This window comes from Zosterops lateralis, assembly GCF_965231275.1.
Source record: "Zosterops lateralis genome assembly, chromosome: 5".
NCBI lineage: Eukaryota > Metazoa > Chordata > Aves > Passeriformes > Zosteropidae > Zosterops > Zosterops lateralis.
The window spans coordinates 60,147,147-60,163,746 of NC_139766.1; the positions used below are offsets into that span (position 1 = coordinate 60,147,147).

Genomic DNA, 16,600 nt, shown 5'->3' on the forward strand with positions numbered 1-16,600 from the left:
CTGAAGAAACCTCAACACACCCACCACAGATTTCCGTTTATTCACTTCTCTGCCTAATTTAGGAAGATGCCTTGTACTGCAGCTTTGAATAGTACCCATGAGAAAGTAAATAAAATGTGGTATCAGGTTTGGTTTGAGGCTGAGTTTCGCCTGTCAGAGAATATTTCTTGCTGTGTGGGTTCCTCCTTTTGGTTACGGTCAGTTGAGTTGCAGTTTCCCTCCTCAGCGAGGAGATTTGTGATACTGAGCTTTTTGATGGCTTCATGAACCATGAGTTACTTATTCATAACAAGCTGTTTCAGTCCATCCTGCCTGCAGTTTCACAGGTTTGGATTTGGCTGCCTGGTTTCTGTCACATAATGAGGGTATGATGAGATACATAACTGGTACTTAGGAAGCCTTGTCTTAAATGGTTCCCTCAAACCATCCCTGCTTTGCTGGGGTGACGGGTCAAAATCCTACATATCTGTAGCTGGATGGCTCCAATGGGAATTGGGCAGAGCAGTGGGAATGGCTGGTGGCAGGGGTGGGAATGGCTGATGGCAGCATTGGGAATGGCTGGACACCCTGCCCATCCACAGGGCTGCGGGGAAAGGTCAGACAAAATGTGAGCTGGGCATTACTTTAAGCCTGTAAGGAGACACTTGGGGAACTTAAGATGGATTAACTTAAGGTGTAAAGTTTAAAGCGTATTATTATGAAGGAGGATTAAGCTAAACTGAGCTAATGACACCACTTCTGAACGCGTATCCAAATAGCGGATTCAGAGCTTTGGCTCCACGCCTTTTGTTACTTAAATGTACTTACCTTCTTAAATATCCCCATAAAGAAACTTGCTCTTGTATTCCAGATCTTCATATCCTCCATTTTTCATGTTGAGAGGTTCAGATGCTGTATCAGAGGTGGTTGGTTGGTTAGGATTTGCCTTTTTTCATTCTTCCTTTTTTTTTTTTTTTTTTGTTAAACACAAAACTTTGTTTTAATTTTTCCTTCCGATGACTTGATGCCATTTATTCTTACCTGATGTGTTTGGTGATGACAAAAATAACTTCGTTCATGTTATGCTGACATGCCTTAATTTCTCTGTGCCTCTTTGCCTTCATCATATTTCTATTGCTTTATTTTGTTGCTGCTCTCAAGGTATTGGATATCTGTGATGTCAGCATCTGAATTTTTCAAAAGCTCTGTACCCTATTATTCTACACAGTGTGGGGTTGAAAACCAAATACAAAGTCGAATACTGTAAACGCCCACAAAATGCTTATCTTTCATTAAACAGAGTCATGAATTAACTAACATAATTTTTAGTTGGTAATATTTTGTAAATAAGTAATAAATCAACTTAATTGATTTTTCTGGCGGCAAACTGATTTGAAATAATTTGTTTGCTGTATATTAAACAAATCACTTAGTAATTCATTCTCTGCATAATTTTATCTCACTACAAACAATGCCATCAGGTTTTCCTTGAGGGCAGGCCTGGAGATCAATATTTGTAAGTAGATAAAAGAATGAATATTTAAAAGACAGAAAGAAATAACTAATCCAAAAACCCCTGACTATAACTGATATTCTTCTATTTAGGCAGTCAGATATAAGCAAAACAAGTACAAAGAAAAATAAAATGCCGAAAAATTTGGATGTCAGAAAAAGTGCAATGCAATGTAAAAAATCAAAGTTTTGAGTTGACACTTTTACAGTTAGCTCACACAGAGAGTATTTTGCCACAAAAAAACCCCAAACCCGTAAGAAAGCTGAGACAAAACAGCTTGCACTTTTTTTTTTTTTCTTTTTTTTTCTTTTTCTTTTTTACTTTTTTTTTTCTTTTTTTTTCCTGTGTGGCTTGTGATATCTGATGAAAAATCTGTCACTGCTCTCTGTAGAGGTCAAACACAGACAGAGATGGTGGCAGTGGCTTTATATTCTGAGGCTGGAGGAACAAACCTTGGTGTCCTGCAAAAGTAATGATGGATGTCATAGATGGCTCTTACTTCGAGTGCTGCTGTCTCTGGCCATCTGAGATATACTTTAACATGTAGAATTTAAAATACAAATGTCCTTTATTAATCATTCACCTTTCGACTGCAGTGTGTATCCCTCAAAGCCTCCTGGGAGCAGTCCATGATGCATAATAAAAACTAATATGTATGGTATTACTCCTACTCTTAAATTTAATTTAAAAAAAAAAAAAAAAAAAAGCTGGAAGTTCTTAGTCTCAAGAAAAGAGGGTGGAGCAGGGGAAAAGTGCAGAGCCCATCTAACAATGGGGAGTCTGCTTTATTAGTATTAAGGAGGAAAATGAAATTGCTCTGGCAGTAGTGCAATAAAACACCAGGAAGATTATGTCAGTCTTTGTTTGCACACAGTATGATTCTTCTCTTTCACCAGCCAATTTGTATATTTGAAAAAGCAGTTGCTTGGTTAAAATAATGAGCTGAACTTCATCCAATTCTCCAGTTATATGAAAAAAAATGTTGAAGGAAATACATACAATTGGTTTTGAGCAATGAAAAAAAAAGAAGAGTAGTGGTCAGTAAACAATTATAGGACCTTGTCTACATACCTGCATGTACACATACATACACATGTATATCACAGTTTCTGCTGAGACAGGCAATTCTCAGTGACTCTTTGCTGTAGCTGTTGTGGTTTGAAATGGAAGCTTCAGAAATTTAGCAAAATTCTAACTAATTCTTCCTGAAACTTAGGCATGATAGGTTAGCCTGGGATTACTTCAGAGAAGAGAGAAGGTCTGAAGTTAAATTTATGAAAATATATTTAAAGCAAAAAAAAAAAAGTATCTGGATAACAAGTCATGTATCCCAATTATTTTACGATTTAACAGGCAGAAGTCTGTGTTAATGAATGAGTTCCTTGTTTTATATAGTCCTTTATTCCAGCTTATTTGGGATTACTCTTTTGGAAAAAAAAGCCCCACATGATTTTTGAATATTTCAGTGTTTGAACAGGAGATGTGAACAGATGGGAGGAGTGTATCACCTAGAGCAGGCATTCAGTGGGTGTAGGTTCCCCTGTTGCACCAGCTCTGACCTCTGCAGCAGGCACCTCTCCATCAGCCAGGCCAGAGCTGAACAAGCAATTCAAATAGGTTTGAAAACATTTTTGCCCCTTATTAATACCATCAGTGATCAAACTGAAATCCCATTTGCTGCTGTTCCTTTTCCGTGTCCTACCGGGCAGCGGGGTGACCTCAGCCATGCATTGTAGATGGGGCAGGAGCAGGGTGGTGCCCAGTGATGCCCCTGCAGGTCGTGCTGTCCCGTATTTACGCCCTGGATGTTGTTCCCGTGTCTCCGCAGGGAGCGGATGCGGCAGTCGGCGATGTTCGAGCTGTGCCAGGGCATGCACCAGATCAGCCTGCAGTTTGTCCGCCTGCAGCTCAGCTTCGAGGAGTACACCATCATGAAAGTGCTGCTGCTCCTAAGCACAGGTGAGTTGGGCCCGTGGTTGTGTAGGAGGGCTTGAAAATATTCCGGTTCACAAAGAGATGCAGTGGTTTTAACCAGCTTGACAGAAGAGCCAAACTGTTTCCAGCTGGGTGGCAGGAATAAGCCTTAGGGTTTATTCCATTAGCATGGGAAGTGTCTTTGCAATTGGAGTGTGTCATGGGCATTGGAGGGACAGGAGTGGCCAGGCACAGGGCTTTGCCCTGCTTTCCGTAGGGGGACCACACCAACAGACATGCCAGGCAAGTGCCACAGCTGTGGGGATTGAGGGAACATCCCTTCTCGACATTCAAAGCCACCAGGGCTTGGCTGACTTAACGTGACCTTCAGGATCAGAAGCTGTGCATTGCCTGTACTGCAGAGCAGGTGATCTTGTAATGCCAAGTGACTTGAGAATGGAAAGCCCTTTTACAGGCTTCTGAAAGTTTTATAAATGACAGCATGTGCTTCCTTTTTCTCTTGAGCATCATGCTTTGAGTTTTAAGACACAAAATTACAAGCACAAAATTGGTGCTTGTTACAGCACTGTGTAGTAATTAGCAGATCTCTTGATCTTATCTTACTGAAAATATTGCAAACCTCCTGTCCCAGTACAATTGTATAAATACACAGGCAGTTTGTACAATACTTTTCCATCAGTAACAGCCTGTAAACTTGTAAACAAATGTTGTTCTCTGGAATCCTGCTCCTTTCTGTGGGGAACAACTCGGTGACACTGTGACAAGCCAGCTCTGTGGTTAAAGTACCTGCCTTTGAGGGGGGGACATGAGGCTGCAGTTCCTGTCAGGGCTGGAGAGTATTTGGATCCTCTGACAGAAACCTCCTGGGGCTGAAAGTTTTTTGGGCTCAGCCATCTCGCTCCCTTCCCTCTTCTGATTGAAGCTGTTCCAGCTTGCTGGGACTGGGAGAGACACCACTTTTCGGGGAGCTCTTTGTGCCCTGGCCTGCAGAGACTGACCCCAGGTCCCACTCCTCCAAGGGCTGGAGATGGTCAGCCAGTGACCCTGGAACAGTGGGGAGGGGCTGTGCTCCAGGCATGCCCTGAGGGGCAAATGGACTTTTTTGAAGTTTGTCACTCCTGGTATTTCCAGAAGCAACTTGGATGTGCTCAGGGAGGGTTTGGCTTCCCAAATGTTCTTGAGACAGTGTCTGGATTGGAGATCTGCCTCTGCAGCTTTTAAATCAGCCCTAAAGGGGAAGAATCTTTAGAAAAAGAACCTGAAGGCATTCTAAAAATGCAGCAAAATGTCTTTAAGCCAGGTATTTATTATTCTACCCTCTTGAGAGTGTAAACTAATGAGTTATTGCAGGAATCTGTTAGGTGAGATCAGTCTGGCCAATTAACTTCAGTGAGCTGGGTCCCTTTCAAACACGTACCACAGTCATTAGAAAACTTACTAAAAATAGTTTGTTTTGGGAGAATCAGGATATTTACATTAGAGAGAGAGAAAAAGGAGAGCAAAATGGAAATGGAGGTGGTGATAAAACCCAGAAAGTGTCAAGTGAAGGGCAGCAAACCTGGTTTTGAGTGATTGCACCTTGGTACAGTCTTATGACAGAAAACACCAGGTTTGTTTTCATTTAAATTCTTTTATTGAGTCATGTGATGAGCAGAGCATAAGTTATTCTGAAACTTTCATGGCGACCGCATCAAGGAAGTTTCACTCCATTTACATGTGGAAGAAACCACACATTACAACTCAGTTGTTTTCTTGCTTTCCACAGACCATAGATTCTGGGAGCTTGCCAAGAGTATTGCTGCATTTAATAAGTAAAATCAGAAACACTGGGCAAACCTCCAGAATTTCATGTTTTGCTTGAGTTCTCTTTATTTGTGGTCTTTCTTTCTTCCTTAATAATCTGGCTGGGGTGATAGTATAGTAATTTTCAGACAAAACAGTAAAATACATAGTAGTGGACAAAGAAAGAGTGACTCTAACAGTCTGTAAGCACTGTACATATTAAAGGAACTGTAAAGCCTGTGCATTTTGTGTGAGGGCCACAGCATGCTCTGATGGCTTTACTTATCTTGATTGGTGCCTCTGTGTTCATTCATCTTGAACTGAATTTGTAGATTTGTTCCAGACAGTTTCTTTTATCTGTCAGCTGACTGAGAGAGTTTGCATCTAGAATTTAAAAATTAAATGAACATATGGTATTTATATTATGATTGTGTAATATCAATATATAATATTTACCAAGCAGCAGGCAGGTTGGTGTGTCATCTCCTAGGCTTTTTCTAAAGATTCTTCCTCTTGCCCCCTTCCAGCATTTGTTGGCCTCAAGTCCTTACTGCTCGTGTGGTGATAGAGCTCCTCCTTGTTCCCCATTGCTAAATTGCTCTGGTAGATAGTGATACTTTTCCTTAAAGCTTCTACTCTGGAGCCATTTAGGGCAGTTGTTACTTGTTTCTGATGTGATCTCACTGGGATAGAGGGCAATTGAGAGGATTTAGAAGAGAAGGGAACAAGACAGTTATGAACAAGACAGTTTCTGTCAAGATGTTAAGTCAGGGTAAGCTAAATTGGAAGATCACTTTTTCTTTTCTCTCTGTTTAGTAGATAACTTCCCATTTAGCTTAATCTGACATAGTTTTATGGCTTGCTTAGGAAATAAAGTGACTCCTGTACAGACCAGTGTTTTATTTTCCTTTTGTGGACTATGCCTGAGAGATACAGAAAAAAAACCCCAAAAAAATATGGTTAAGCAGTGTTCAACCAATTCAGATATTAAATCTCAGAATATTTTGAGCAATGTTATTATTAATCTCTTCAGAGTTTTCCTAGGGATCTGATCCTAGTAAGCCATTCCTGTTTGGGGCAGAACCTGCAGGTGTGCAAGGGTTTTTGCAGTCCATAAAGTAACTGGATGTTTGCTTTTGTAATCAGCCTTGCTGATATCGGTCACTATAAAAAGTATCAGAAAACTCTACTTTTGACCCATTTATAAAATGATGATTCCATGATCATGATTCTATCTCTGTCTGGCAGATGGAAACTTTAACAGGACACTAGAAATGTTTGCAACTGTCTGTCATGGCCAAGCACTAGGTCAGGATGCCTGTCTGGAAAACAGTCTTCTGTTCTGTGCAGAAAAATGGCTCTGTTTTGTTCTAGATGCTATTCAGATGCTTGCTAACATTCAAAGAAATTTTAGATCTTACTTGATGGCGTAAAAATCTGTCACTTGGTCTAGCATTTCTGCAGATAATAACAGCTGTGATTCTGTACCTTCTCCTCCTCTGCCAAGTGTGGGGAATCATTCAAGAATGATAAATCACATTTTCAGCTTCTAGCAAAATACCCGTGATCCATCTGCCTGGTTTTTATGTGGTTGGATTGTATTGAAAGCAGTTTGGACATGAGGATAGCATGTGTGGTATTTCTAAGATCTTATCTTGTCCTCTGCCACAGCTTCTGCAATCACACATCTGGAGAGGATGCCTGAATTGCTTGAGAATCTGTGTGGTGTTGTTGATCCCTCACCAATGTCTGTAAAATTATGGACTTTGCTTAAAGGTTTCATTCCTTCATTCGTTGATTGGTGTAACTGTTTAAGTATGCACATCAAAAGAATAAGCAATGCAGTTAATACTAATTTAAGACTGTCTTTTCAATGACAGTTCCCAAGGATGGTCTCAAAAGCCAAGCTGCATTTGAAGAAATGAGGGCAAATTACATTAAAGAACTAAAGAAGATGGTAACTAAATGTCCAAGTAACTCTGGGCAAAGCTGGCAGAGATTCTACCAACTGACTAAACTTCTTGACTCCATGCATGATGTAAGTATAACTCCTCAGGGAGTGCAGAAAATTTAAGCAAAAAAATCTCTCCATTAAGGTAAACAAATTTAAGTGTGTTAACTGACAGGGAGACAAAAACCAACCATATTTTTTTTAAAGGGACATCTGAGAGAAGTTGTTAGATTAATTTAAGAAGCTGAAAGACAGAAGTAGAAGTCATGAAGGTGAAAGGTGCAGGGTTAGTGTATTACACATCCAACAAACCTGATGTGCCAATAAACATGGAATTCATTTGGTGATCTTTTATAGCTGGGTTTGTAATTGTGATGACTTTAAAAGATGTATTGAGACCTTGGGGCCATCCTGGGTATTTGAAGCTTTATTTGAACTTTTCAAGCAGAAGATTCCTTGTTGGGTCATTTCTGCCACCCTGTCTTCTTCCAGCACAAGGTGTTTTACATGTCTAAGGTATAAAAAGCTTAGTCTCAACACCCAGGCTGCTGATGCCTCTGCCCAGAGTGGCAGAGTGGTTGTGGTAGGTGTGATACATTCCAGAAGGGGTGTCCATAATGTTGAGCTGCTTAGCTGGGAGCAACCTGGTTTTAGCCAGTGTAATGGTAAGTGCAAAATTTACCTCTGCAGCAGCAGGGCTGTATCTCCTTTAACTTGCTCTGAGGGAACTTGCAGCCTCTACAGAGGAAACAAGTGACCCAGCTAGTAAGGCCTCCTCAAGCTGGGGGTTTTCCTAGTGCTCCCTGAGAGTTCCCTGGGGACCAGCCCATTGCCTGGACCAGCAAGGCTGGCACCCATCCTCTCTGGAGCTGTGCAAGTGATGGGAGACTCCTGGGGACAGTGAGAGTGACCTTTAGTTGTGTTTGGGTACACAAGAGGAAGGCTCCCAGCATGCTCATCACTCTCCCAGTAAAATGTGGCATACTGCAGCAAAGGAGAAAACTGCCTTACTCCATCCTGGGTGGGCAGGGAAGGATCTTTGCTGCATGAAGAAACTACAGCACTTGCTTTCACAGGCTGCATACAGATGCATGTCTTTGTGCTCGACTTAAATTTCATTTTGCAGAGATGGTACAGTATGGTGCACTTCAGGTCAGATTGGTGTAAGAGCCTGAGGTCTGTTTACAGAATGTACATATGGAATTATTTTTCAAATATTGTTCTGTTGTTCATTAAAACATTGCAAACCTTAGTGGGAGGCAGGGAGAGTATTATTAGTACTGTGGTAATGGCTCATTCTTCAGAGATCAGGTTTCACTTGCTCAGTGCCAGCAAAGGAAGTTATAGTGGTTTAGTGGGAAAAAAAAAGGCAGGAGTGATAAAATCATTTGCAAAAATTCACATCTGAACCTCGAGGCAGCCTAACAAACCCCTGCATTTATGGAGTTTCCTAATCCTCTTCAGGATAGACAATGTCTGTGATTTGTTGCTGAAATGGGAGTGTTTGTGTGGTTAAGGTGACTGGATGACAGGCTCACGCTTACTGAGAGCGCTCCCATGTCCTACAGACATTTTCCAAAACACAGCATCAACCACTGGGAGCTGAACTAACCAGGGGAAGCAGGCTGCTCTTGCATTTTATTTAATTTTTAATTAAGCTATTTTTGCATTACTTTTGTTTTAATAAGGCACTTTCTTTCAAAGGACTTTTTAAAGAAAGTCCCATTGTCAGCAATCTCTGTTAGAAAGGCCGGTTGTCTCCACAACAGTGCTTCCTTTCAGAGATGATTCTGGAGACTTGTTCAACGAGGGCACTTGTTTATTTTTTCTCTTTAAAACTGGTTTTCTTTGCGTTTTTGTTTTTGAAATCCATCAGAATAAATTTAGACTGGTGATAATATTAATGAGAAGTGAGAATTAATATTCTCTCCCCACTGCCTGTTAGTGCAGAATTTCTCCATTCAGTTGATGTGAATGCAAATTTTCTGCTCGGTTCCTTAGTCTAGGAGGAACGCTTCTTCAGCTGTCACCTATGTATTTTTAACTTACTCCATTATAATTTTAGAGGATCAGAATATATTTGGTGCTGGGCAGTCTAACTGGAGCTGAGGCCCCATGTTTACATGCTGGTGTAGTCTCAGCATTGGCATTTTCAGTGCAAGCCTGAAGGGGCTGGTGCACAATTCATGCTTGTTCAGCCCTCCTGCTGTATCCAGCTTGTCCATCTGAGCAGAGCAGCACCTCATCCCTCGTGGAATTCACTTTACATGAGTGTAGGGGAAAGCAATAAAAATCACTGCTCCTTTGCACCTCCAGACATGCTTTCATCAACCTCATTTTTAAGACATCTGTCTGAGGAATATATGAAATACGGTGTGTGGAAATACCAAATTACAGTATGCTTGGCTTATATAATACAAGGAAGAAAAAGAAAACCCAAACAAGATGGTTTTACATTGCTCAGTATGCTAAATCATTCATCCACACAGCAAACATATGTGCAGGTAGAAAAGTGCCAAGCTGAGGAAATACAGAAATTTTCAAGAAGGCCAGGCAGGCACTTAAGTATTCGAAAACATCAGCAACTTTATTTAATGATCCATAAAGCCTCAAAGCACCTGAGAAATAAGAGATGGAAACCTATCCCAGGCAGACAAGAGGAACAGGGCTTTGGGCATGTGCACACCTGTGCTGGGCCTTAGGAGCCTGCCTGCAGCCTGCCCTGTCACTCTCTGTTTGCAGGGTGCCGAGGCAGCAGGACGTGGCTTAGTGATATGGACATGGCAGTACTGGGTTAACAGCTGGACTCAGTGATCTCAGAGGTCTTTTCCATCCTTAATGATTCTGTGATCCCACATTTCCTTCTTGTAAGGATTGCATTTCTCTTATTCTGGGTGGCTCATGTGCATAATTTCCTGAATTTGGACCAGCCCCCCTCTCTACCTAGACCCCAGAGGTTTTGGTCTTGTGCCTGCAAATGGCCGTGGGCATTCTGGGGAGAGAGCACTTGGATGGAGGTGAAGTGCCTGACAAACTCCCTCAGGAACATTAGAAACAGATGTCCTGCACATGGTATCAAGAACTTCATTTGGATCTTCCTCAGCATCTCCTGTTGGCTTTGGCAGGAAGGGCTGTATCTTGCATGGCAGGCCTCATTTCATATACAGACTGTGTAGTGTATGGTTAGGGAGTTTGCAGAACAAAAGCTGAATTTGGTTTCAATCTGACTGATGCTAAACAGGCTTTGAGTGAAGAGGGCTTTTGTTTCGATGCCATGACATTAAACCCCAATGTGAACCTTCCCCTTGTCTTGGCAAGGCAGCACCCTGCGCTGTCATTTGCTTGTTGACATTTTCTGCCAAACAAAAATAAATTCTTTAAGGTTCATGCTGCTGAATAATTAATTTTTATGGTTCCTGAAGGGAATGCTTTATAGCTGAGGTGGATCTTTCCATAGGCTAAGAGCGCCAGGATTTCACTTGCTGAAAAAGCTGACAGTGGGAATAAGGGCACGGATCCTCCAGGGGCAGGGTTGCAAGGGATGCTGTGTTGGATGCAAATGTGCCTCTGCAGATTCCTAATCCTGCAGATACTAAGCTGCAGATGAGCCCCTCAGCTGTCCCCAACACCTTTGGGTACACTTACTTTTGCTGCTGATCTGCCCAAGTTGTGTCCCACAGATGATGAGCAGTTTGGAGCCTCGTTTCAGTCCCAGTGCCTGAATTCTCAGGGTGAGCATTTTCTCTGTTTATTGAGAGGATAGATCCAAGCTCTACTCCCAGAGCAGCAGCGATGTGGGAGTGTGCTAGGTGTGTGTTGCAGCAGCTAATATGCATCTGTCAAGTGAGAAATTGATTCCCAGCTCCCTAATGTAGACAGAAGCTACTCTGAGAATCATCTTGCTCAGTTTGTGATGCTTGGATCTCTCTTCCTTCACTTTAATAGGTATTTGTTGGGGAAGGGCAGAACCCCACTACTGTTGGAACAGCAAAGGAGGCTTGGCTTCCAGTTTGTGCTGGCCAAGGGATGAGGATGTTTCATTGGTGTGTGGTGCTGTGGGTGCATCCTCCAGGCACAGAGCACGAGTTGAACTCGGGCTGTTCCATGGCATGTCCAGGTGTCAGGTGCTGTGGTTTGGGTGTGCACATGGTTATGAAGGAAACCTGAAGAAATGAAGGCAGTTCCTCAGTCAGATAAATGCACCTGGCCAGGCAGAACCAGGCTCCATGCCTGCTCTGCCAGATACTGTTGGTGCCTAATTCATATGTATTTTATCCACCTCTTACTCCTACTAGCATGAGGCAAATCCTCTGCATAGGTATAACCAGAGGCTTCATCCCTTGGTCTTCCCTTGTACTCCCTGTGATGTGGAAGGTTTTACTCTTGGGTTAGAGTTCAGGATTTCCTAGGCAGCTAGGAACTGGCCACTGTGGGTCACCAAAGGACAGATGGATCTCCAAGAAGCAGCCTGTAAGCCATCCCACAGGGAATAGCTTCCTTCCTGAGCCCTTGGAGTAATAATTATTTTACATCATGGGATTTTCATAGGACTGGGAGCAAAAAATAATGTAGTGGTAATGGAATAATCAAGACCTGGTGGGCAGTGGTTTTCCTTATCCTTCCTGGTTGTTGGAGCAGGAGTTTTGTATCCACTGCACAAAGTGGCAAAAGAAGGAAGTGACAATATTCCTAAACTCACTGAGGGCTCTGCTGGGTGAGGAAAGAGACCCATTCCTGAAAAGGGACAGAGAGAGGCAATTTGGAGTGTCTTTTTTTTTTTTTTTTTTTTTTTTTTTTTTTTTTTTTTAATATATATAGGAGAACACTGAAGTTTCTGACAGTAATAGCTGTAGCTAATAATAGGAAGAAATTACTCAGCATTGTGTTGTTACCCTACTGCTGTCTTAATTGCTGTCTCAGTAGGCTTAATCACAGAGATGCTCCTGATAGAGAAGTGACTGTGGGCTTTCATACCACACTCAGATGCTGAGAGAATTTGGAGAAAATGGAGCACAGAAATGTGCACCCTTGCAAATCCAGTAGTTCTTACCATTTCTGGAAATGCAAAGGCAACATGGTGAGATTTCCAAACTAGAATAAATTCTTTTTGCTGTAAAAATGGGGCAAGTGCTCGAAGGTCACTATAACTGTATTAACTTCAGGGACTTCATTAAAGGATTCATTTTTTTTTAATTATGAAGAGCAGTATGCGTGAAAAAGTCCATTTTATGGACACCCCACCCTAATAACAGAAAATTACATTTGATTAATACTCCTATTTCCCAGAGGTGCTCAATACAGCATACAAATGCAAAAATTGATTAGGTAAAAATATCAGAATTGCTAAGACTGCTGTAGCCTTGAAAATGTTTGAAGCGCAGCACACTCTGCAGGGTAGTGATGAGAGAATTGGGAATTGTTTTAGTTGTGGCCTTAACTGCACTGCCAAGCTGTAAGTCTTCAGAATTGTGCTTCAGTAGCTGAAATAATTGAGATTGTAGAATCCAGGATGTTTCTAGTCACCATTGCACTGCTTGTGCAAACAGCAGTGCTTTTCACTCTCACTGCTGAATTGGAGTTGTCCGTCACATTGCTGGACTGGGGGGGCTCTCAGCTTTTCCAGTATAAACCACCAGAAGTAGAGGGTAGAAGTGGTCAGCTCAAGTGTAGTCAGGAGTTCTCAGAGCACAGGGATTTTACAAGGCTTTAAAGAACAACCAGGAGTATATTTGATCCAGGAAATTGATAAGGCACGTTTGGAGCTGCTTGATAGCTCGTGTTACCTTGCTTGTCACCTGTGGTGCCTCAGTCACTGCGAAGACAGAGCTCGTGTGTTCCAAGAGAAAACAAACTTTTTGATATCCTTACTGAAGAGGGAACTTCTCTTTTAAAGCAAAGGACCATCTAAATTATTCACCTGTTACAAATCAAAATTACATCAGACAAATGTTGTTTGGGATGCAGAAGCAAGGACTTAAATTTCAAAATTAGCATTGCCTGTGGGACCTGAGCTTTTCATCCTTTTAGTGCATCCTCATGCCAAGGCTGCTGAGCTGGCAGGGAGCTGGTGCTTTTGAAAATGCATGGGGACACACCTGCAGAAAATAGCCTGCTCGTGGCTCAGCTCTTGGTTTCACAGCTTTATCTGTCTGACCTTAGCACAGTGTTTACATTTTCGTATTTCTGAGCTGCCTTTCAATTCTGCCACATTTGTTCCTCTTTATTTTAAATTAATGCTTTCCCAGTCCCAAACATGCGGCTTTCGAGGCTGGAGTTGAAAAGATGCTGACTGCAATCCCATGGTCCCGGTGACACATGGGGTCACACATGGGACACACATGCTTCCTAATCCTCCCTTTTTCTTTATGTGGATGATTATTGTCAAGTATGTTAAAGCTGATAGCTTAAGAAAGTGGAACAAAAGTCTTAGCAAACTAAATAGGTATAGAAAATACATTATCCTTAGGGCTTCAAACCTAAGTATGACATGACAGGAGGGTTCTAGAGATCTTCTTTTAAACTGTTGTGCAAACTTTACCTTTCTCCTCTGTGGTGAGATTTGTAGTGTGCTGTGCTGTGATTGTATCCCATCCTAGTTTTCACCCACTGGGCTACTGACTTGTTTATTGAATAGAGTCGATTATACTTCCTTCAGTAGTGTTATTTTTCATTTCCCCTTCTCTGCATATTCACCAGACATAAGCATGTATTTGGTACTAATAAAAGCTTGCAAAGTAGTCAGAATTCATAGTTTCTAGGTAGGATTTCCTGTGACCTGTCTCACTGAATGCAGAGGCTCCACACAGGCGTGACAAGGCAGGAATTCACTTGAGCTGCACAGAAGGCAGTGGGACAGAGGTGACCCCATCCCCCTCTCACAATCAGTGATGTGAAAGAAGTTTAGGAAAAGGAGCACATTTCACAGGGTCATTGTCAAGGCTGTGCTGAGGTGCAAGGCTTACTTTGCTTAGGGCTGGTGTTTGATGCCAGAGGCAGGGAGGAGGGAGTGGCAATCACACCACGACACAATTTCCTTCACTTTGGTTTTGTGCTGTTTAGAGTATTTTTGGCACATGGTATATGCAGTAACAACCTCCTCCTCATGGGTAAAGTAAGCCTTTGAACATCAGCATTTTTTCCTTGAAAAGCAGATTATGTCTATGCTACTTATTTAGCATGCATCTGTTTAATTAATTACTGTTGCTTCATGACATGCCAGATCATCAGGAATGACCTAAGCCCCAGCAAACAGACTCATGTAGTGCTCAATAGCAGCGAGTCATGTGTTTGAGTGATCTCAGCACTTCTCTGGGGTGTTCATAAACTGCTTACATGTTTGCAAGAACAGCTGTGAAAGTCCAGAAAATGAACAATAAGGTATGGTGCTAGAGGATGGAAATGTTGCTGCCCATATTTTTTTATTCATTTCCTTTTCTGCCTTCCAGAACTCCACTTTTATTTGCTCTATCTTTAACAGGGGCTTTATGGCAGAGTGCAATTCTACATGGTAAGAATTGAAATGACAAACCTTGTGTTTGATAAACTAAACAAGCAGAAATGTTTCATGTCCTCTGCAAGGACACAAGGTGCCAAAATTAATTTAACACTTGGATTTTTAAACAGCATAGGCTCTTTCCTTCAATCACACAGCAGTGTGTGAACTGCAGTGGAAGTTCACACACTCACTGAAACCTGGATGTGCCTCATTCCTTCACATTTCTTAAAGATTGGGAAGGGTCCAACACACTGTAAGGCTTTAGGAGATGCATTTAGGTCACAGCCACCAAAAAACGTGCAGATTGTGTTGCTGTAAAACCTGAAATGCCACTGTGTGACACAGGAGTTGTGTTGTTGAGCTGCAAACATCAGCTGCTCTGGCAGTTGTAGGTCGTGGGCCCTGGAGAATGCACTGAAGTTAACCAAATATCTGATTTAATGAATGTGTATCCAGCTGAAGCTGAGAGATACAATAGTTTATGGCTGATCTATTTCCTCTGGGCAGAAGGTTTTATTTTTGTAGACCTGGAGTTTTCGTGGTGGCCAGTTGCTGTTAGTGAAAGGAAAAGTGCAACTAGGCTGAAAAATCAAATCTGTGGTCTCTTGGGTTTTCCTAGTTTGCTGATTTTTAATGAGTCAAGTAGCCCTTTGGCATTTGGGTTCTTTTGTTTGCTTTATAACCCCTGTAAATGGACTGTCAGGTCAGAGTAAGATGCTATTTCTTGGAAATAATCAATTATCAGTAAGCTGTTGTTTGCATACAAAAAACTTGATGTTTTTCCTAAAAAGTGTTTCTTTCTGTATTTCAGCTTGTTAGTGACTTATTGGAATTCTGCTTCTACACCTTCCGAGAGTCTCAGGCACTGAAAGTAGAGTTTCCAGCCATGCTGGTGGAAATCATCAGTGACCAGCTACCAAAGGTGGAATCTGGGAATGCCAAGCCCCTGTACTTTCACAGGAAGTGATAGAAAATGTCTTAAATGGAAGAACTTTGCCTTAAGTTTCCCTGTGTTATTCCACACCCATGAAGGACCCAAGAAACCATATTTTAAACATGCTCTTTACACTTGTTCAGCAGTCTCTGAATAGTCTAAAATCATACAAAGGGTTTGGGGGAATGGAAAGCAGTTGACTTGGATTTGGCAAGACCTAGATGTTTGGAAATTACCCCATAACCCTAAAACACTTAGAAAATGTTCCTGTTCCTCTGGATGAAAAGCCATATCTAGTCAATAACTCTTTGATTTTGATATTTTAACAGATGGAGTTTTAAATATGCCATGTAGTTTCTGGTATTGTTTGCTTGTTTTAAAAGGGTTCGAGAACTAATGAGAACTTTTTAAAGCTTACCCTTGGTTTGCACATAAAACGTAAAGTCAATATGGGGCATTAATATTCTTTTCTTGTATAAAAAAAAACAACAAAAAAAAATACAAACAAAAACTATATATATACACACATATATATACACACACACAAACCCTAACGTGTAAAGTAATAACAGAACATTTGGTGTGGAATACTGTTATCCCCACCTGTGGCATTTGTTATCCCATGTTATCCCATCATAGATGATATACACTGTGTTAAGTGTCCATTTACTATTTAATTCAAAAGGATAAGATGTGAAAAACAAATGCCCTGGTATCAATTTATAGTATCTATTGTGCTGGCTTTACAAATAATTTTTTGCAGTCTTTTGCTGTACTGTACATTGCTGTATGTATAAATTGTGAAGGACCTGAAATAAGGTGTAAGGAACTTTTGTAAATGAGACAAAAAAATCTTTAATGGTTAATAGGATGAACGGGAAAGTATTTTTGAAAGAACTCTATTTTGCTGGAGACTATTTAAGTACTATCTTTGTCTAAACAAACAAGGTAATTTTTTTGTAAAGTGAAATGTTCTGCATGCATAATGAACCGTTTACAGTGTATTTAAGA

The 16,600-nt window shown here is 41.3% G+C and overlaps 1 protein-coding gene across 3 annotated transcripts in view; it reads left to right on the forward strand.

The window, feature by feature from the left end:
- The window catches only part of NR3C2 (nuclear receptor subfamily 3 group C member 2), a 189,069-nt gene extending 172,475 nt beyond the window's left edge, over positions 1 to 16,594 (forward strand). For all 3 annotated transcript variants that reach the window (XM_083861011.1, XM_083861012.1, XM_083861010.1), the window contains 3 exons: positions 3,321 to 3,451; positions 7,090 to 7,247; positions 15,467 to 16,594. In XM_083861011.1, coding sequence (XP_083717137.1) covers positions 3,321 to 3,451; positions 7,090 to 7,247; positions 15,467 to 15,622 — 445 coding nt within the window. In that variant the 3' untranslated portion in view covers positions 15,623 to 16,594. The remainder of the gene's footprint in view (positions 1 to 3,320; positions 3,452 to 7,089; positions 7,248 to 15,466) is intronic.
- The last annotated feature ends 6 nt before the right edge of the window (positions 16,595 to 16,600 follow it).